Source organism: Gossypium hirsutum, chromosome A09, assembly GCF_007990345.1.
Source record: "Gossypium hirsutum isolate 1008001.06 chromosome A09, Gossypium_hirsutum_v2.1, whole genome shotgun sequence".
Classification (NCBI taxonomy): Eukaryota; Viridiplantae; Streptophyta; class Magnoliopsida; order Malvales; family Malvaceae; genus Gossypium; species Gossypium hirsutum.
Window position 1 is genome coordinate 7972321 of NC_053432.1, and position 22195 is coordinate 7994515.

Genomic DNA, 22195 nt, shown 5'->3' on the forward strand with positions numbered 1-22195 from the left:
CTTTTTTTCTTTGGTTTGGTTAATCTTTGAACATTTCAAACAAATAAGCTGTTTTAAACTTCGCTTTTAAAGTTTCAGAATAACACGTTAAGAGTGCTAAATTCAGGCCATAATTGGCGGAGCCATTGACGTACCTTAGCCCTTATAGCTGGCATTTGTCTTTTTTTATCAATACATCAGCGGTTGAGATATATATGAGAGTTTTAATCACTGCTCCCAACACGAGCATTTGAACCCGAATTTAATCTAGTTAGTCTATTTGGCGAAGATGACATCCAATAAATCTGGGTTCAAATTTAAGCATTTAGCTGAGTTTGCACCAGGACCATGGTCTGGCTGCAAAACTCTCATGCATTGCCGGGAATAAATCGAAAAACCCGAAACACCATTCATCATTTTCATCCATACTAACTATCAATCCGCACCGGCAACTACGAATCCGAAGCATATAACTCGAAGAAGCTTGCTATTTGCTGCTGCAATCCCTTTTACAAGCACATCTTTGTGTATTCATTTCAAAAAGTAACATAATAGTAAATTGGAATTGAAAACTTTATATTGAATTATCATATTATTGATACACAGATTACTTGTAGAAGTATACAATAAACTCAACTCTTTTTTATCTCTTAATTCTAGCTTTAGTCCATGGAAACCAATCCAAACTCTGTATATGCACTAAAAAAACATTATAATTTGAAAAAAACTAGGTTGTCTCTTTGTTGTTGTTGTTTTTAACTTATTTGTTCACCAATCAAATCCAAGCCAACTACTAGAAAAGTCAAGCCTTGAAACAACAAGAAATAGAAATGAACCCCATGTGCAGACAATAAGCTTCTTGCAGCAGCAGTGAGTAGAAGAAAAGCCAGTACCAGCTCTTTCCTATAGAGTCGATTTCTCTTCTTCAAAGGGGTGATTTCTTCTTGTTTTTTGAGTTTATTCAATGTCTCCAACCCAGATTCGGAGTGTCTCCTCGTGATCTTTTCTTCATTCAATGATTTCGATTCCCTTTCAGCTAAGGCCACTAAGTCGGATTCTGAAGATCGACCTGTTTTCTTCGTTACTACCCATTCGTAGGCGCTCCCGAGCTGGAATAGTCCCGAGATCATGGCATTAAATTTGGTTACCGACATTGTGTTTTCGAACAGAAGGTACGGGACTAAGAAAGGGAAGGATTTCGGGGCCGGGAGGATGTTTAGGAATGACATGAAAATTGGGATATAACAGATAACCCAAAGGGGAAGTTCAGCTTCAGGAATGAACATTGTTAATGGAAGTATGATGCAGAACAATGTGAAGGAGTAAAATGGAAGTATAAGCTTCCTTAGTAGGAAAAACAGGAATATCAAATTGGCCTTCTTCGATACCGATATCTGCATGGATCAAACACAAATCATTATACTCAATTGCATGTGCATTTTAAAGGATTCAGATCATCATAAAACAAATCAAACCTTGGATGTTACAATTGCAGGAAGACATAACCGAAACAACTGCATCGGACCTGAATGCCATCGGTGCTGCTGTTTCTTGTAAGCTTCATAAGACTCAGGCAACTCACAAAGCACTTTAACATCATTGAGGAAGATGAATTTCCATCCATTTAAGTGTGCTCGAACCGCGATATCCATGTCCTCAACAGTTGTTCTCTCGAGCCAACCACCGGATTCTTCCAAGGCCTTGATCCTCCACACGCCAGCGGTCCCATTGAATCCGAAGAAGTTGAGGAAAGCACCATTCACTTGCTGCTCAACTTCGAAATGGAAGCAAAGATTGATGTTTTGAAGCCTTGTAAGCAAATTCTCATCTTTATTCACAAATGACCAACGAGCTTGAACTAAACCAAGCTCAGGGTCACCCTGCAATGGAGATCAAAAATTCAACATTGTTTGAATCATTACAAAAACCAAAATGAACCCGAAATTTGAATCTTTCTATTGGAATTTTCATCGAATACCTTGAAGTGAGGCACGGTTTGCTTGAGGAAATCAGGGTTAGGCTGGAAATCTGCATCAAATATAGCAACAAATTCATAGTCCTTAACATAATCACATGCCATTGCTGATTTAAGGTTGCCGGCTTTGTATCCGGTTCGGATTAACCGATGCCGGTAGATTATGTTCACCCCTTTCTCACGCCATAATGAAACTTCATCTTTGATCAAAAGCTGTAAATTCCCATCATCTGAATCATCTAGAACTTGAATTAGAATCCGGTCTTTAGGCCAATCAAGCTGACAAGCAGCTGCAATTGATTGTGCGAATACCTGGAAAATAAAACAAGGATTACTTGAAAACAGATCAAATGAAACTGAAGTGGATTTTAAGGTTTAAAATTCACACCTCTCTTTCATTGCACATTGGGATCTGCACTAGAACCATAGGAAAACTTGAGCCATCTTCAATATCATAAGCATCTCCATTGATTCTTGGTTTCAAGTTCTTATATTTAATCCAGAAACAACCCAAACAAAGAATAAGGCGATCAAGAGACTGAATCAAGAAGAGAACAATGCAGAATTTGGACATGGTTAGCACCAATGGAGCAACATAATCAACTCTAAATGACAACCATGTCATATAACACCATTGGAAGAGACCTTGAACCTCCCATGGTTGAATCATGTTCAAATTCCATTTCTTCAAATGAGCAAAGATTTCTAAAACCAAAGCAAATATAGAGATAAAAAGAAAGACTTTGATGAATCTATACAATCTTCTGCTTTTGGCTTCTTCTTCACTCACATCAGATAATGCAATGCGTTTCTTGACTGATAAAAACATGGTTTTCAAAGCCATTGGCAGCCATGAAAGACAAGCAAAAACTCTGTTAGCTTTGAGGAAAAGGAACCATGTGAACTGTTTGGGACTCACAGCTTTTTGTTTCTCGAGTAGCAGAGTTGAATCTGAGCCATTGATTTCCACTAAAGAGAACTTATTAGGCTTCTCAATGGTGACCACAACTGAGCTTGGAGCCATTTTCAAAAACCAGTAGATTCAAAACCCAGATCAAAAATTTAGCAAATGAACTCAAAACTCAAACTGGGTTTTCAATTCTGAGACGTGGGAACAAGACAGAAAAATGTAAAAAGCTTGTTCAAGTCAAAACATGGTGGAGAAGAGGAAAAGGGAAGGCATTTAAGTTTTAACACTGGTCTATTGTTCTTTTTGAGTGAAGAAGAACTACTAATAAAGGAAAACAAGAAAGTACCCTGTTTACTTGCATCTGTGGTTAGAAATTTAACATCTTAAAAAACCGAAAAAATTTAATTTTTCTTTTTTTTTTTAATTAAGTGATTAGATTTAGGTACAACCAAGCTTAGTCAACATGGGAACATCTTCGAAAAAGAAAATAAAATTATTGGACCAAATCCAGCTTTGACATGTGACCAATGTTCACAAGAATCCACTCATCAACACTCAATCTCATGCACCCAAATTATGACAACTAGGTACAGCCAAACTGCAACTCACTGCCAAAAATAACTCAAAATTTGGAGGATGAAATGGGTAATTATCCTTTTAAGAAATGATTAAAAAGATTAGGTTAATTATGGTAATCATAGTTGACGCGGTATCATTGAGATCTGCATTCAAATTGTATAAAACTCCACACCTAGCTGTACCTTCTAATTAAAGTCACTTTTTCAAGGTTTATTTTCAATCTAAAATTTTCATCATCATTTGTCAACTATTAATTTAATACCCAAACCATTTATTGAAATATATTTCAACTTCACTACCATTACCTGACATACACCTGAATTTTGTGTTATTCAAATTTCATACCTTGCTTCCTATATTAATTGTTCTAAAGTCAAACAGTGGCTAGATTGTATAAAATTGTGATTTCTCGTCATTCTTATATCTTTTCAATCAAGAGAAAAAATCTAATTTATTATTCAAGCAATAAAGGATGAATTCTTTCTTTATAAGGATATGTTTATAGTTTTTGTTAATTTAACTTTCCCTCTTTAAAAAATACATAAAAATTATTTTAAAAAAGTTATTTTGCCATTTTTATAATTGTCAAATGGCAAAATTAATCGAAGGGATTAAAAGTTTTAAATAAAAAGTATAAATAAATTCTTTGAATGCATATTCATATAGTCAAAATATGTTATAAGTTAATATATTTTAATTAAATTTAAGAAATCTTTATTTAAAAATTTTAGTCCTAATACAAATGTACGAAAAATGAAACATGAAAATATTATTGAAATAGTTGATGGGGCTATAACTAATTAAATGAACCCTAAAATTAATTAAACTTATTCTCACGTAAAATCATTTGAGAGATAAATATGTGTATATAAAGGTTGACAAATTGGAAATTAGAGGGTGAAAAGTAGTGGTGGAGACAAGATGTTAATTTTGAGAGAGGAGTTGAGTTAAATTAGATGTGGTATGTACAATCGATTTAAACATATAAACAATCGATTCAAAAGAAGTAGTATTTTATCATAATAAATGATTTAAACATATAAACAATCGACTCAAAAAAAAGAACGAAACAATATTCTACCAATATAGTATATATATAAAGGGAAAAATTGCAAAAATCTTAAATTTTGGAGGACCATGGCCCCCTAAGCTTCTACTAGGCTCTGTCATTGGTTAAAAGGGACTTGCAAATATTATTATGTGGCATAAATAAATATAATAAAAGCAAGGTTAAAATAAGTTATTAGTCTTTATAATCTAGTATATATACTTCAAATGTTAAAAATAAATACTTTTATTTTTGGGTTTAAATTTTTTAGTGCAATAATTAATATTATTAGTATTTTTTATATAAATTTTCAACTTAATTCATTGATGTTGACGGAAATTAAATATGTTATGTTGATCAATTTTAACAAAAAATTACCAACAATAATAATTGGATTAAAATCTTTATTTTATAAAAAAAATATGAAAATTAATTTTTAAAATTTAAATATAATAATTAAATCTCAAATTGTAAGGAGTAAAAGTAGTGGTCTATGGATCGTCTACTTTACTCGTACATGCATGAACACCATAATTGCATGCTCATCGTAAGCATGCATCGCTCACATAATGCCTTACACAGAAGCCATGAATATCCATTTTTAACCATGCATGCATCACATATGAAGAATTATTTTAGCAATATATTAATAATTCTACTGATTTCTCACGTGATTTGAGAGAAAATTGTATAATATCACATTTACATAATACAAAAAATAATACTCTAATCAAATGGAGTGAGTATGAAGGTATTTAAATGGCCTAATGACTTATTTAGTCCTTCAAAAGTTAAAAAAAAAATTATTTTTGTTTTTTATATAATTGTTTTCATCCTTTTTAGCTTTTACATTTGTTATGTTTATCAAATCACCCCAAAATGAATGGAAAAATTAACGTTTGTTAACTTTGTTAACTTAACATACACGTGAATTTTCACATAAATATCAACAATTAATTATCTTTTAAATTTTAAAATTTCAAAAAAAATATAAAAACTATTTTTAAAAATTTAAAATTATTAAAATTATTTGAAAATATAAAAATTATAAAAATGTATCTTTTAATAGTTTTAAAAAATCAATTAATTATTGGCGTGGCATACGCGTAGACTACCATCATCAGCAAAGTTAATAGACATTAACATTTTCATTCATTTTGGGGTAATTTGACAAACAATGCAAGTTTAAAGGCTAAAAGAAGTGAATAAATTAAATGGAAGACTAAAATAAGTTTTTGATAAAGTTGGAGGGGTAAATAAGTCATAATGCATACTTAAAACTAGTGCAATGCATGGATTTATTATATCTAAAAATAAAAATTTTATAAAAAAATTCTAGCAGCTCAACTTTTTCAAATTAAATCTTTACTTTGTTTGCGGCGACACTAGCCTTTCAGTTAGTTGTTGGTCATGGTTTCTCCAACTTTTTTTTTCGCAGTTTTATTTTGTTTTTAATTTTAGTCCACATTATCGTTATTTTGTCCACATTATTGTGGTTTTACTTTGCCCATATTTTTCATGATTTTTGTTTTGTCCGCTCTATTTTCTTTAAAAGCAAAAATTGTTTTATTTTTACTTTTAACTTTTAGTCATGTTCTGGTATCTATGTAAGATTTGCAAATATAAGGGTGTCGCTATATCTATTAAGAACCGTTCTCGAAGAGCTTTATCATTATAGATCATAGTGATGGTAACAAACTCGAGATGATGAGGAGAAAGATAAGCCATCTGAGACTTGACCTTTTGTGCATCATTGATACGATGGGTCTCTTGAGGCTTCTGGTGGTTTTTTCTTGGTTGATTGATATTCATTGTCGGGTTAATTTGATGATGAGGAGGTTAGAATGCAAATTTTAGCAATTTGATCTAGTTGATGCATTTCTAGTTTGTTTCAAAATTATTTCAATGTTGCAACGACTTTCAATCTATCCTCCGCTTTTTTTAGATTACTTTGTAAACCGACATCTTGGCATTAGTTTGTAATGATTTATTTATAGTTTGTATTGTGTCATTTTATTTTATTATTATTGTTCAAGGCTCCTATTAATAATAGCATTTTCTAAAAAAAATTAAAATTATTTTTAAAATATTGTTTTAAATATATATTCTTTAAAATAATTTAAAATAATTTTTCAACATTTTTTTAAAAAGTTTAAAGATTGTTTTAAATTAAGTTAAAAAAATTAAAAAATTGTACCAAACTTAAATTTTTATACAAAATTGAATTTAATCTATAAAAAGTTTATTGAAACTATTTTTGTAAAATTTTTGCTCAAGTGGCACCATATACCTCAATAGGTGACCTTTATTTCAAAGGTGAGGTTGAATCCCACCAAGGGTGAGGCGCTTACATCATCTCGTGATGGGTGGTCGTACATCAACATACAATGGAGGAGCCCCCTTCGTGAACCATACATGGCTCTCTGCAAAGGTGAGAGGCAAAAACCCTCTCCTAAGAGACAATATCTTCCATTGTTGAAAGATCGAATCAGTGTCTTCGAGAATGACATTTTGATAACTTCTTCCGAAAGAGTCAATCCCCCTTCAACAATTATAAAAATTAATGAATAAATAAAATTTTAAAACCCAACACTCTATAAACGTATATTGAACGAGTTATTTTACATTTTTTTAAAAAAACTTAAATAAGCAATTATGAAAATTGAAATATACAAAGCCTACTTCTACTTATAACCTTCCACATCTTCAAATCGAAAGAAAAAAACGTATTTAAACACACTTGAATCCATATCTTTCCGATTATTACAATATTAATGATGTGTATATAAAAAAAATTTAGAGAAAATTTTAAATAAAAAATGTATTTTTTTATTATATTAGTAAATTGATATTATATAAAAATATTTTTTTTAAAATAATTGAATTTTTTTTCAATTATATAATTAAGTTAAACTTAAATACAATGTATTAAAAATAAGTAATATCCATTAATCATTAATAATAGATAATAATATCAATAAAAATTTTTATTTTTTGGATACAATTTTTATTGGTTTCAACTCCACAAATATTGAACATATTAATTAACTATTAATTTTAAATTATCATTTCATTAGTTTTAGAGATACAATTAAAGTTAAAATTTACCGCTATCAATATCGTTCAGCACTTCAGCATTTTCAAACAAATAGCATTTAAAAAGTATCTGCAAAAGATGGAGATGATTAGTATTGATAAGTTTGAAGTAACATTCAAATGACAATGTTACTAGAGAGAGATGACAGATCATTTTAATCAATAATGAGATAAAATTATAATATTCTTTCATCGTACATTTATATAGTTTGTCATACGTATCATACTAAATTTATTTTGAACTCACTCTTGTTCATTTTCCCTTCTTATGTAATAAAATTGTACATTCTTATTTATTTTAATTTTACTTTATTTAATTTTTCTAATTACTATTATTATTGTAATTTTACCATGCAACTAGATGATTTAATACTCTTTATAGTTGTTTCACTTATAAAAATAAAATAGTTTTAAATTTTAAAATATATTGTGATAATCTCATCTGTTCATAAAATTTAATTTGATTATATTTGATACAATTTTTGTTTTGTTTTAAATTAAAAATAAATAATTTATCAATAAATAAATATAAAGTGCTAAAAATAAGTTACAATATTAAAACTAAAAAATTAAATTAATGCTTTAACATTAAATTTAAAAATCAATAGTTAATTTGATAATTTTAATATATTAAAGTAATTAATTTTATCTATTTTTAGTGTACTCATCCAAATTAAATCAAAATCTAATCTCAATTCTCAAAATACTTTTCTTTTCTTTTTTTTTTCTTTTTTTCACTTTTTGGAATTTAATTTTTAAGAATTTACATAAATTTTCAATATAAAGTTGTAGTTTTACCTTTCTCAAACCCATAGAAATTGTTAAAATGATTCATCTACAATTACACTATTATCAAAAATAACATTATTATTTAATAATATTATCAATTTTGTAGAGATTTAAAAAATAAAATTGACAAATAAAAAAATATTTAAATGGATTATAGTATAAATTTTTACAATAGTATAAATTGCCTGTGCATCAATTGTGGCCTAAATGGATGATTTTTTTTTAGCTTAAATGGATAATTTCAATCAAAATATTAAAACTTATATATTCATTTAATTTTGATAGTAATATAAAATTATGGGTAAGCCTAATCACTCTTTTTACATTATTCAAGAAAAAAATATTATTAATTTAAAAATAAAATTTATTTATTTATTTATTAAAACTAAACTTTTTTTTTAATTAGATACATGCAAACAAATTTTCTAAACATTTTTTTTACTCATACTGACTATATATTTTAATCAATAAATATATATTATATATAACTATTATTAAGTTAGTATTTTTATGTTTAAAATAAATAATTAGATGAATAGAAATTTTAAAAATATTATTTATTTTCCATTTGTCACAATATTATTGTTTTTAAGATGTTTGTGTATCTTTTTATAAAATATATATATATTAGATTTTAAGTACATAAATTAAGTAAATTTTTATATCCAATACTTTGAAAAAAAAAATGGTTTGGTCTTAAGGTCCTATTATGGTATCATTTAAAGGAATATCCAAATCTACTAAAAGATTCTCTTAAAGAAAATTGGAATCAAATACGATGGCAGCATGATTGTAGGCAACCAAAATAAAGCAACATTATTTGATTTCTTATACTAAATTACTAATATTTTTTAATAAAAACATTATAAAAACTTATTTACAAACGATCAATGAATACGTAACTTTAATCAATAAATATTGAATTCTCCTGAATAACATAGAATTCGAGAAAATCTAATTAATGAGTTTTCAATTAATTTAAATTTTGAATTTTAATATCTGTAATCTATTTTTTGAGAGTATAAGATAAATTTATTTTTAATAAATAAAATAAATGTCTAATGATATAAGATGAGGATAGTTTTTATTTTAAATTAAGAAGTAATATGCTAATTTTTAAAAAAAAGTAATATGATAATGTGACATGTAAGCATATTTAAAAATAAAAAAATAAAATACACCCTTAATTTGTATACTTTTATATTATAAATTTATTTTATTTACTTAATATGTTTTTTTTTTATAATTTACTGACCTTTTATTTTATTTTAAACGTATTCAATAACAAATATAAATAATCATTCGATAGAACTTTTCAATGAAAAAACATTGAAAATATAAGTAGATAAAGAGTAACTTAGGACTTAATGGTATTTGGTACTTTCTTATGATAAGGTTTCAATGAAATGTAATTATGGGAATGTGATTGCCAAGAATTTAATTATCGTGAATGTACCATTACAATTTTTTTTTGTATTGTACAGTTACAATTTTTGGTATACATGAGAAAGTTTTAATTAAAATCCCAAGAAAATTATATTGATACATTTGATCTACTAAGCATTTTACAAGAAATGTGATGATAAATTTTGAAATTATCCTCATCAAATAAAATACAATTTTTATTAATTTTAACATTTGTCAATACTTGTCGATTGAGTATGGACATTGTTGCCGATGCAAGAGGACATGGGTTTAAGTGCGCTGAAGTGCATTATCCTCCAATTTATGGATTGGGGAGGGACTATCGGTAGTTCTCGGTATTTCATCGAAAAGAGCAGATATGATCAGAACCTATAATGAGATTGTTCAAAAAAAATATGTAATTAAATACTATTAATATATTAAATATGTATTTATAGTTTAAAGCTTAATTAATAATATTTAAAATAAATTTAAAAGTAGATATTTTTTTCTTATTTTGTAATGAAAATATTGTATAAAAATGGATGGACTCTATATGAAAAAGTAATAAGAAAATGAAAAGGTCGTCTTATTCAAAACCCCAATTATGAAATCCCCTCTCTCCCACTTCACTCCTCGAAACGCACCGTTCTTATAGAGAGAAAGTCACTTTCACATTTTCTTAACCCGAAATGGCTGGGGAGAAGAAAGGTTCCTTTTTTTTAGGGTACTCTTGGGAACAGATCCAGTGGAGACGAGGTGGGGCTTGTAGCTTAGAGGATTAGAGCAGTGGCTACGAACCACGGTGTCGGGGGTTCGAATCCCTCCTCGCCCACAACTGGCCCAAAAGGGAAGGACCTTTCCCTCTGGGGGTAGGAAAATCATTATCGGGATAGCGGACCCAAAGCTATGGAACTTGGGCGTGGGTCTTTTGCCCAAATGGAGTGGCCTTTTATTTATTATTTATCATATATTTACTTTTCTATTTTATATTTATATATAGTATTACCAGCCAAAACAAAATAAAATAAGCATATAATAAGCATATTTTTTTTGTTTTACGCCCCGTAACTCTTCCTCAGCCAGGCTTGGGCAGAATAGCAGAGCAAGTACAAGTATTAGTAGCATAGAAAAAATGCGCTCCTCGTCATTAAATTAATATGTGTGTGAAAATTCTCTCTGTCAAGGAACTGATGCTTGTAACTCCTCTATAGAGGATTTAACTCCTAAAAAGGTCCGTTTTGGAGATAAATCTAATGATGTGGGCAAGGATATGCTCGTTGGTTCAATTGTTGAACCAATGCTCTATTGGAAAGACAAATTATTGGGACAATCTTCCAAAGCTAATAGAAGTGGTCTAGAAGAATGTGAGGATTTCGATCTGATGGAAGGGGATATTCAGAAATCTATAGTTAATGGTATTTCTTTCATTGATTTTTCAGAAAGGATCCACTAATTTCTCATCAAGGATATGGAAAATATAGTGGTTTTGAAACTCCTTGGCTGAAATATTGGGTACTCTGTGCTACACAATAAGATTTACAACATTTGGAGGTCATCATCTCCATTTCAATTAATAGACATCAAAAACAGGTATTTCCTCACTAAATTCCAAAATAAACTTGATTGTGAAAGGTTTCTCACTAAAGGCCCTTGGATTATTTTCGGTCAATACTTGATGGTGCAACCGTGGACAATGTTCTTCAGCACATCACAATTATTCCCCAGCGTGGTTATGTTGTGGATTAGACTTCCGAGATTTCCAAGCTACTTGTATAAACGTAAGATCATCATGGAAATATAGGGAGTAATTGGAAGGGTTGCCAAGCTTTACATGAATACTGATAACAAGGTAAGAGGGCATTTTGCCCGTATGGTTGTTTATATTAATTTGGACAAATCGTTGATTTCTCAAATTCTTATCAATGGTAGAATTCTGTGAGTGAAATATGGATTCTTGCCAATGGTTTGCTTCCACTATGGATGTTATGGTCATGTGAAGGAAGCATGCTCGCATAAGAGTACTGATCCTAACACTAGAAAGGAAACGTCGATATCTAATTCATCTCCGGTAAGCAGGAATATGGTCGTTGACAGAACGGGGGAGAAGAGCTAATCATTTGGACCGTGGATGTTGGTTGAGAAAAAATCTCGACACAAATCAAGGGAATCCCCACATCTAGGCACAAAAAAATTCGACAAAAAATATTAAAGGATCTCAATTTAGGGCTCTAATTGCTTGGCAATTCCTAGGGAGGAAGATTTCTGCAACAAAAATTGGATGAAAGTGCTAGTGGGCCTTAGTTTGACACTTCTCATAATTTAGGCTTCAAAAATACAACAAATCAGTCCAAGATTAAAAGCCTGGTTAATAGGAAAATTAATAGGCCCGAATCATTCACTAATAAAGTGGCTTCTCTGGACCGAATAAACACTAGGCCAACTAAGATTGCTGGAAATGGAGATCTGGTCGCGTGCGGGGTTTCTTTTGATTCCAGCCAGAAATGTTGTTGATGGCTTCGAAAAACTTAACTCAGTGGTAGATACCCTGGTTCACATCACCATGTCTATTGTAAAAGACAGTCTGGATCCCACCAAGCATACGACCGTTTCGCTCAAAAAAGCCCAAAATTAGGTGATCGACAATATGTTGGTGGAGAATGATGAAATGACAACGGGAAAACACCTTGCTCACTCCTCAGGGAAACCATTGATGGAGAGCCTTAGAGGTGGTCGAAGCAGGAAAAAACTTAATAAGGTCATCCAAGGGAGGGGCAATCGGCTTAAGTTCTTAAGAAACTCAATAGTCTTTCTAAAAGAGTTTATGGTTAACTTGGCTGACGTTATTGGACAAAAAGTTGTTGGGCTTCTTGAATTTAAAAATTTGACCCTTGCGGCAAAATAACAGATAAGGGAAGACTTTCCTAGGTAGTAAACTTTATTTTAATTTTTGTTTAATTATTATTTTTAATTTTTTATGGAACTAAATATGAATTTTTTTCATAGAATTGTCAAGGTTCTGCTAGCAGTAAATTTCTTCAAGTTTTTAGGGAATACAACAAGGAATTGGGCCCAAATATCGTGTGTTTGTTAGAACTGTGAATCAATGGTAAAAAAGCTAACCATATTATTGATAAATTGGGTTTTAGTTATTCTCACCATGTTGAAGCTGTTGGATTTTTAGGAGGCATTTGGATCGGTTAGAAGGAATCTTTAAGGATTGAAATAATCCAAAGTCACCCTCAATTTATTTTCCTTCGTATTTTTGATAACATTCCTTCCAAATCTATTTTTATCTCTTTTGTTTATGGTAGCCCAGATAGAAGGAAGCGGAGGGAACTTTGGGATGATTTAAAAGCAATCATGCCAACTAAAACCTCTTTGTGGGTGGTAATGGGCGACTTCAATGCAATTTTATCCCCTGAAAACAAAAGGAGTAGCCATACCACAGGTAAAATATGTAAATTTTTTTGTGATTTTGTTGAATGTTGTGAACTGCAGGATCTAGGGTGTTGGGAAAACGAGTTTAGAAAATACAGTACAAAATAAATTTAGGGAAAAACCAGAGTTTTAAATGTTTTTTCAAAACAAGATCTTGGTTGTGATATCTAAAGTAATAAACATTTAATCAAAACTGTACATTTTCGATTCGCCTAAGATGAGCACTTCGACTGAGTAGTCTTCTCTGCTATCCTCAAGCTCACGTCTGCTGAGTGTGAGATCGCTTCAAACCAGAAAAATTTTCACAAAAATTATGAGTGGAGTAATTTTGTAATTTCTCTAAACTTTTAGGTCAAGTTGTAAATCAGAAAAATATCTCTAGAAATTTTCTAAAATAATCTCTTCAGAGAATTTTCTCTCTACAACTTTCTCTTGAATTCAAGTGTGTGTAAACAATAACCCAAGGCTCTTTTTATATAAGGAGAGTTTAGAGAGTTCAACTATGATTAAACTTAATCTCTTTAATATTAAATTAATATAATATTTATCTTTATAAATATTTTATTAATTTAATATTAAATCTTATTAAAATAATAGAATGTTTATTTACAAGATAAACATTAATTTAATTTAATATTAAGATAATCACTTTAATATTAAATTAATAAAAGATTATTAAAATAAGTATTAAATTAAATTTAATATTAAACTATTAAAATAATATTATTTTTGGAATAATTAATCTAAAATCAAATTCTCTGTAGAGGTTCAATAGGAGTGTAACTCTTCCACTACTCAACCACCAACGACCAATCGTCGTCAACCACTAGGACGCCGCCATCGTAGCCACTAGCACCACCGTGTTTTGTGATGCAGGTGTAACACCCTTACGGCACCCCTAATCAGTTCGGCTGTTGCCGATTCGGTCCGAGTCAATGACGACCTGGTCAGTCCGGTCTAACCACCGATTGGACCGTCAACCCGGTTTTAAATACCGGGCCCAGTTCGACCAATTTTTAGGTCTTGGTCTCAATTTTGGGGTCACGGGCCCAATTTACAATCTCATGTCTAATTTTCAAGTTTAATTACCTATTGGGTCAATTGTCTGACTTGAAAATTAACTTTTAAAAATATTATATTAATTTTAATTTATTTGATTAATTTAATTTTACTTGATCAAAATTAATTTTTTCAAAAATCACTTAGATTTTTCAAATTAAATTTTCAAGAAAATTCTTTAATCAAATTTTCTAGTTGAACAATTCTTACGATCACCTAGTTTAATTCTACATCAAATAAATTGACTCAATTAAATTATTCCCAAAGTTGTCGAATTTTTTTCTGATTCAAATGCAGTCTGATCGAGCTTTTGTTAAGCTAGCAAATGGACCAATCGGACATTATACAATTAGGCTTTAGTCATTACAATTATGTCCAGAAGCATCGTTTCGATAATTCGCAATTACTTAATCATGGAGTCGGTCCACAAGAAATACCATGGTTGAAAACTCCTTATTATATATTTTTTTTTGCGAAAGCAATTCATCCAATTGTTTTGTCCAATGACCTCATCATGTGTGTGTTACCCTCATATGATATCCTTAATTTCTTTGAGTTAAATCCTTTCACACAATACAATATTATTTTATCTCATTGTCACCATTGTGTCTTCTTAATGATTAATATGATCATTGTCAACAAATGACTGTAATAAATTGCTCGTTCGAGAACAAGCAACCCGTGGTCACGTCTCATATTTTTCAATCCACACAATGTCAATGAGAGGATATCATTAACTCTTTAATTGAGCTATGAATTTCACTATTGCCTGTAAAGCCATGTCATACACAAGTCATGTAACCAACATACCGGCTATGGGCTCGATCATCTTTAGAGCATAAGTCGCCACTTATATCAAAGCACATGAGTTGCATACGCATGGTTAATGACTAACTCGGGATTTAGGTAAATCACACCATGGATATCACAAGTGAATTAATTCACAAACGGATTCAGAATTATTCATCTTGGGTCCAGTCCGATGTATCATTCTACCAATGAATACATCTATGTCTCTACTCGTGGAGCCAATTGCTCCGACTAGCCATCTCCCCAATAGAAACTGTAGACGACATAATAATCATTCTCAATATTTAAATCAAATGCTCACTTTGATTCTTTTATGTGATTATGGATTCATTCAGATTTTCTATTGAAGTAAGTTGTCTTTCTCACAATGTAAACGTTCTTTACAATGCCACTTATCTTCAATTTGAACTTTAGACAATCAATGAGCTAATATTTGCTTGTCATAATTTTTCTATGCATGCAAAATATAAAAGACATAATAGTGAAATGTGAAATTAACTTTATTTATTTATTCATCATTCAAATAAATAGAAAACAGTTACATGTTTACTACAATTGGGCACATTTCCCAACATAGGGTTTATAAGCTTATCTTTTACCTGGCAATGAGGTGATATGTATGAAAGATTGGATCGAGCTTTAGTAAATGATTCATAGGTGTCAGCTTTCCCATATTGTTCAGTTTCCCATCTTCCGTGAATCAAATCTGATCATAGACTCATCCTTATAACAATGAAACCGGATGTCAGTTCATTCAAAGGCAGACCCTTTCACTTTTTAGTAGGATGGACAAAGCATACTAACTTCTCCACTTTTGTCAAAGATAAGTGGAGGTTTTTTGGTAATATGGCTAATTCCCTTTTTGAATTTACCACACATGTTAAGAAATGGAATAGATCTATTTATGGTTTTATAAGTACTCGTAAAAGACAGTTAATGAAATCTCTTTCCAACATTCAATTGGCTTTAGAACGTTCTCCCTCTAATCGTTTAATTTAGTATGAGATGGATATTCGCAATGAGCTAGAAAATATTCTCATTCATGATGAGCTACTTTAGAGGCAAATACGACTAGCTGCATTTAGGTGATCGCAACACTAACTTTTTTCATAACCGCATAATCCAAAGAAGAAAATTCTATCATATTACGACATTGCGTCTTGGTAATGGGAAATAGAGTTCTGATCAGAGCATTCTTAGAAATGAAGCAATGGTTTTCTTTGAAAAGCTTTATAATGAGATACCACAACCTATGAGACATCTTCAATCCAACATCTTTTCTTGGTTAGATCCCTCTGACATTAATTCCTGGAGAAGTCAATTTCGAATGATAAAATCAAGAAAGATCTTTTTGATATGGCCCCGCTTAAAGCCCCAGGAAGTGATGGCTTTCATGTGCATTCTTTCCAGATTCAGTGGGACACTTTTGGTAGTGTTATTTGCCAGTCGGTCTAAGAGGTTTTTGCTGGCAATGCCATCGATCCAGAACTATATAATACCCTGCATGTGCTCATTCTGAATATAAATAATCCTAAGACTTTCACCCATTTTCGTCCTATTAGCCTCTACTCTATGTTATATAAACTAGTTATGAAAGTGATTGCTAATTGCTTTAAATTAGTATTTCTTAACTTTAATTTGCAAGAACAGGCTGGTTTCATTGCTGAGCGAAACATTTCTAGTAACATCATCATAGCACATGAGGTTATACATTTTATGCGAAGGAAATGTAATAGTAAAAATTAGATGGCGATTAAGCTAGATATAGAGAAGGTTTATGACCGATTGAGTTGGGATCTCATTGAAGTTTCTTTACATGCTATTGGGATACCTGATTTTCTAAGGAAAATGATTATGTTGGCCATCTTTTCCTCTACTATGCAGATACTTTGAAATGGAATACCTACTCAGAAATTCAAGCCTATTCGTGGAATTAGATAGGGATACCTGTTATCGTCGTATCTCTTCATTCTTTGCATAGAATGGTTAAGATACATTATTCACTCAAATATTAAGGATGGAAAGTGGTTTCCTATTCATCTTTCAAGATTAGGTCCTAATTTGTCTCATCTCTTCTTCGCGGATGATCTGGTCATCTTTTGTAAAGTTGAGTTAGACAAGCCCGGTTATTACAATGCATTCTAAAACACTTTTGTGATTTTTTTGGGCACAAGATTAGTACTCAAAAAAGCAACATCTTCTTTCCCAAAGGTATTGAACGAGGCTTGGGTGACCAAATTAGCCTTTTATTTGGCTTTCATGAAGTTCAAAACTTTGGAACCACTTTAGGAGTCCCATTTCTTCATGATACGGTTACTAATAGTACTCTGAACTTTATCGTGGAAAAAGTAAGATGCAAATTATAGAGTTGGACGACTAGAAAATTATCCATTGTTGGTAGAGTCACTTTGGCCCAGTCAGTCCTTTTATCCATCTCAAATTACTTCATGCAATTATTAATGATATCAAAAGGTATTTTTGTTGAGATTGAATGTTTGGTGCGCCAATTCATTTGGGGTTCGTTCAATGGTCATCAAAAACTCTCTTTAGTAGGATGGGACTCCATATGTTAACCAAGGTCTTGTTGAGGTCTTGGATTCCAACGATGTCTAACAAAAACACCTCTTTCCTTATGAAGATTGGCTTTAATTTAATTTCCAAGGATAATGCCTTATGGGTAAAGGTCCTCCGATCAAAGTATGCCTTAAAGCAGCAACTCGTATATTCTATAACAATGAGTCAATGTTCACATCTTTAGAAATCACTTTCCAAGATATGGCCTCTTTTTCGTGAAAACTTGCCTGGTCAATAGGTAATGGAAACAATATCAGATGTTGGAAGGACTCTTGAATTCCGGAAATTGGTCCCTTACTATCGTAAATTCCAGCACATACTAATCTTGATTAAGATTGCACCCTTAAGGATTTTGTTATGCCTAATGGCACTTAGAATCTTGACTTATTTCGTGTCTGGTTGTTAGAGGACACGATTAAATATATTGTGAGCATTCCACCTCCTTCCCTGCCTCGGGTCCTGATAGAGTTGTTTAGACATGAACGACTTCAGGTACCTTCACTGTTCAAAGTGCTTTCTGGTCTTTAAAACAAGCATCCTCTAGTTAGCTTCCAAGCAAAGACTTCTTACCAACTCAAAATGAACTCATCAAAGGATTGTAAATAACAGCTCTTGTTTACTTTGTGGGCATGACATAGAAGATATCATTTATGTGCTTCGGGATTGTCTTGCAGCTAAGGAAGTATGGATGCAAGTGCTTCCATTTGACCAACGACACAGGTTTTTCTCTAAATCCTTTCAATCTTCGTTTTCTTCTAACCTTTATTGTCATATGAGATTGCATGGACGTGACACTATTTGGTTGAGTCTTTTTGGATTAATCATTTGGCTCATCTGGAAAAATAGGAATTTGTTCATTTTCCAAAATATCATTTTGATTGCATCTGAGGTTATTAAAGTCTCCCTTAGTTGGGCTCAACAATATGAATCAACTCACAAAGACCTTCAAAACAATCATCATATTTCTGGCCATCGACTAGTCTCTGACGAATTGCTAGTTCATTTATTCACGGATGGGGTTGTGACTACTCCAACCAGGAATGCATTTACCGGTTATGTGGCTCGGGATCAGGAAAGAAATTGGATTTTAGGATTCAACTGACACTTGGGTCAATGCACGCCTTTTAAAGTTAAACTCTAGGGCATTTACGATGGGATACTCATTCTACTTAGTAGAAGATACAAACATGCCACAATTCAATCTGACAATACAGGGTAGCCTTGATTGATAATAGGATGGAAGATTTAGGCATTACAGTGCTTAGAAGGGTACGACGACTTTTGAGAACTAAAAGACAATGGTGGTTGAGACATATAACTAGAGAATATAATATAATTGTAGATCGTTTGACAAAGTTGGGTCTTACACGGAAATCAAGCTTACAAATCTTTGATACTAATCCTAACGAAGTCTCAGATATTTTTCAACAAGACAGAGCGAGTTGCGCTTTTGATCTATTTAATCTGATGTAATATTACTGTTTTTTATCACCAAAAAAATTTAAAAGGTAAATAAGAAAGAAAAATAATTTCGTCTAAAAATAAAATATAACTTTACAAGTACGTAGTAAAATTATTTTCCCACCATTAATTAGATGAATCACTGCAAACCAATCGCAATGAAGAATTATACTTTAATTTTTTTTTCTATTACATTGCAAACCCATTGTAATTATTTAAATTAAATATTTATATTATTAGTTGGGATATTGTTAAAAATATTTAATTTTTTAAATATTATGATATTTTATATTCAACACTTTAACTTTTACTAGATATTTTTTATATTCAAATTAAAGAGAAAACTTCCAAAATTTAACATTTACATATAATAAAATTATATAGTTATATTCCGCACTTAATTTTCGACTAAACAATTTGTATAATTCAAGTTGAACACTTATCAAATTTACCATTAAAAATTCAGTGCTTAATTTTTCGACACTTAATTTTTATTTTAACAAAGAATTTGTAACTAAACATATTCTTTTAATATTAATTACATTTTAGTATCACATGTATTGCATGTGATTTTATGCATTTAGTATTAAATTAGTTTATTTAAATTAATATTTTTAATTACAGTAATTAATGTAAATTAATATTTCTTATTTAAATTATTAAATATAATTAAAATATATTAACTTATAAATTCAAATATTATAATAGAAAATTCTCAAATAATAATTAAAGCATTTTTAACATATTCAACATACAATAAAGTTTTACTTTATGTAATTAATGCAAAGTAACATTATTCAAAATAATAACTAATTAACTCTAATTATGATGCTTAGAATTATAATTATTTTTAAATGTATAATTATCACAACTTCTATTTTATTTTAACTTTTTAATTAATAATTATAAATTAAATATAATAATTATTTTTAAATATAAATTTAATAATATGATGAAAAATAATAGGTATTCTAATCTGTTTAAAAAAAAATTCAAACTCGTGTTTTGTTTATATTAAAAATAAAATATAAATATAATAACTTTTAAAATATCTTAAAACAATAAGCTTGCCCACATGAACCAAGTGTCACATGAACTAAGCGTAGGAAAATTTTATTTTTTACTTGAATTCAAACTAAACTAACCTCAATTATTTGGTCTTATGTTTTATGTCTTAAGATTATTTATCAAATATCTCGAGATAAGGATCCTTGAAGCAAACCTCAGCTTTGATGTCTGGTTGACTTGTGACAAAGTTTCTCTATAGCTTACCTTAGCTTCAATGTTGACTGGTCTCAAAAAAAAAAAAATTTTGCCTTGAGACAAGGTTCCTTTGAAGCATTTTTAGCTTCGATGTTGGTCTTGTCTCAAGGTAGGCATGTTTGTGTCTTGAGACATGATTGGGAACATTAAAAAATATGACTTAGAAACTTTTTAAAAGACTTGGAAGATTCTAAAAAACTTTTGTACAAAGATTAAATCATTTAAAAACTTTGTTTTTGAATTTGTAAGTAAATTCATTATATCAAAATAATTGAAAATAAAAACTAATAAAAGTTAATAGTAAAAATATAAAATGAATATTTCCAAAAATTAATATTTATATTTATAAAAAAACATATATTTATACTCAACACTTAATTTGAAATTTAATTTTTATTTTCAACAAATAATGCATAACTAAACCTTTTTTTTTGAACAATCGCATTATAGGCTTTGATCATATCTATTATTTTTGACACAATATTTAGAATTATCTATAGCATCTTCCTAGTCCATAAATAGGAAAATAATGCGCTTCTGTATACTCGAACTCAAGTCCTTTCATATTGAGAACAACATTCATGTCAATTTGTTAGGAATCGACCCGATTAAGCAACGAACAAGTAAAAATAGCAGAAGAAATTGAGAAATTGAACACACAAATTTAACGTGGAAAAACTTCTCCAAAAAGGATAAAAAAACCACGGGCAAAGATAAATTTACTATAATAGCAAAAGAACGAAGAGTACAAAAGATGGAGATAAAAACTAAACCCCGAAAACCCGAAAACAAAGAACCCTCAAAACGTAAACACAAAATTCTCTAAATGTGTTATGAGTTCTAATCTCTAATGAGTGTGTATTTTTAAGGTTGTAAAAGAGCCTATTTATAAGCTAAATTCATAGGTCAAATAATAATAAAATAATCTAAACTAATCAGTGTTTGATTGAAACAAGTAAACAGAGTTTAACTGAAAGATTATTTTTCAAATTTGACTGAAAATAGGAGTCATGTTTAACAAATTTCCACCTTGATTCATATTTCCACAATGTCATCTTTGCCAAAGCCCGCCACGAGCCTATCTTGAACTATGCAGGGAATTAACTGATTCGAATTTGTGCTTAGAAATTGGAAGACTTCTAGCCTTCGACTTGTACACTGTCAAATCAAAACTAATCCGGGTCTGATTTTCACGAACACAGTGCCCTAACTTTTCAAAACCTGCATCCAAAAGAGAACCTCTCTTCAACGAAACGGCCATACCTTTTTCCCTCCTATGACCAAGTTGCCTCCGCTCCAAACGAGTTGACTTTAACTCCGTAACAGACGAGGGACGTCCGATTTCACCAGTCACTGTAGAACCTTCTAGAATATAAAGATTGCCGGTTCTTTTACCTTTTAACAAAAAGAGAGCTCCACGAGATACTTTAAAGCCGCTCGACTCGATGCTAATTTTGCATCGTTTCAAGTCTAAACTACTTAAGGAGATGAGATTCTTTCGTAAATCAGGTACATACCTGACATCTGGAGTGTCCTAATCGTCCTATCGTGCATCTTAATTTTAACAGTACCAATACCAATTACCTTACTCGATGAATCGTTTCCCATGCACACAACTCCACCTTCAACCGAACTGTATGTGGAGAACCATTCTCTATTAGGACACATGTGGAAAGAACATTCTGAATTTAGGATCCATTCAAACGTGAGCTTGGAATTATCGCTTGTTGACGCTAACTAGAAATCATCACCATTTTCATCTGCCAAATTAGCACCAGCTACATCTTCCTCGTTACTCTCAGTAGCT

General features: G+C 30.7%; 1 protein-coding gene across 1 annotated transcript; it reads right to left on the reverse strand.

Annotated features, from left to right (window-relative positions):
- Nucleotides 1-538: 538 nt before the first annotated feature.
- LOC107942460 (xyloglucan glycosyltransferase 4) lies at nucleotides 539-3253 on the reverse strand. Its single transcript, XM_016876125.2, has 4 exons — nucleotides 2343-3253; nucleotides 1958-2266; nucleotides 1455-1859; nucleotides 539-1373 (listed from the first exon to the last, which is right to left on the reverse strand). Exons 1-4 carry the CDS (start codon nucleotides 2976-2978, stop codon nucleotides 735-737), a joined length of 1989 nt encoding a protein of 662 aa, XP_016731614.1. The 5' UTR covers nucleotides 2979-3253; the 3' UTR covers nucleotides 539-734.
- Nucleotides 3254-22195: the final 18942 nt, after the last annotated feature.

Bases quoted from the DNA above. Each gene is read 5' to 3' on its own strand.
- LOC107942460 (XM_016876125.2), bottom strand. From the start codon at position 2,978: ATGGCTCCAAGCTCAGTTGTGGTCACCATTGAGAAGCCTAATAAGTTC. The intron at 2,267-2,342 runs GTGTGAATTTTA...TTTATTTTCCAG, and splicing joins CAATGTGCAATGAAAGAGAG to GTATTCGCACAATCAATTGC. The intron at 1,860-1,957 runs GTATTCGATGAA...TCTCCATTGCAG, and splicing joins AAACCGTGCCTCACTTCAAG to GGTGACCCTGAGCTTGGTTT.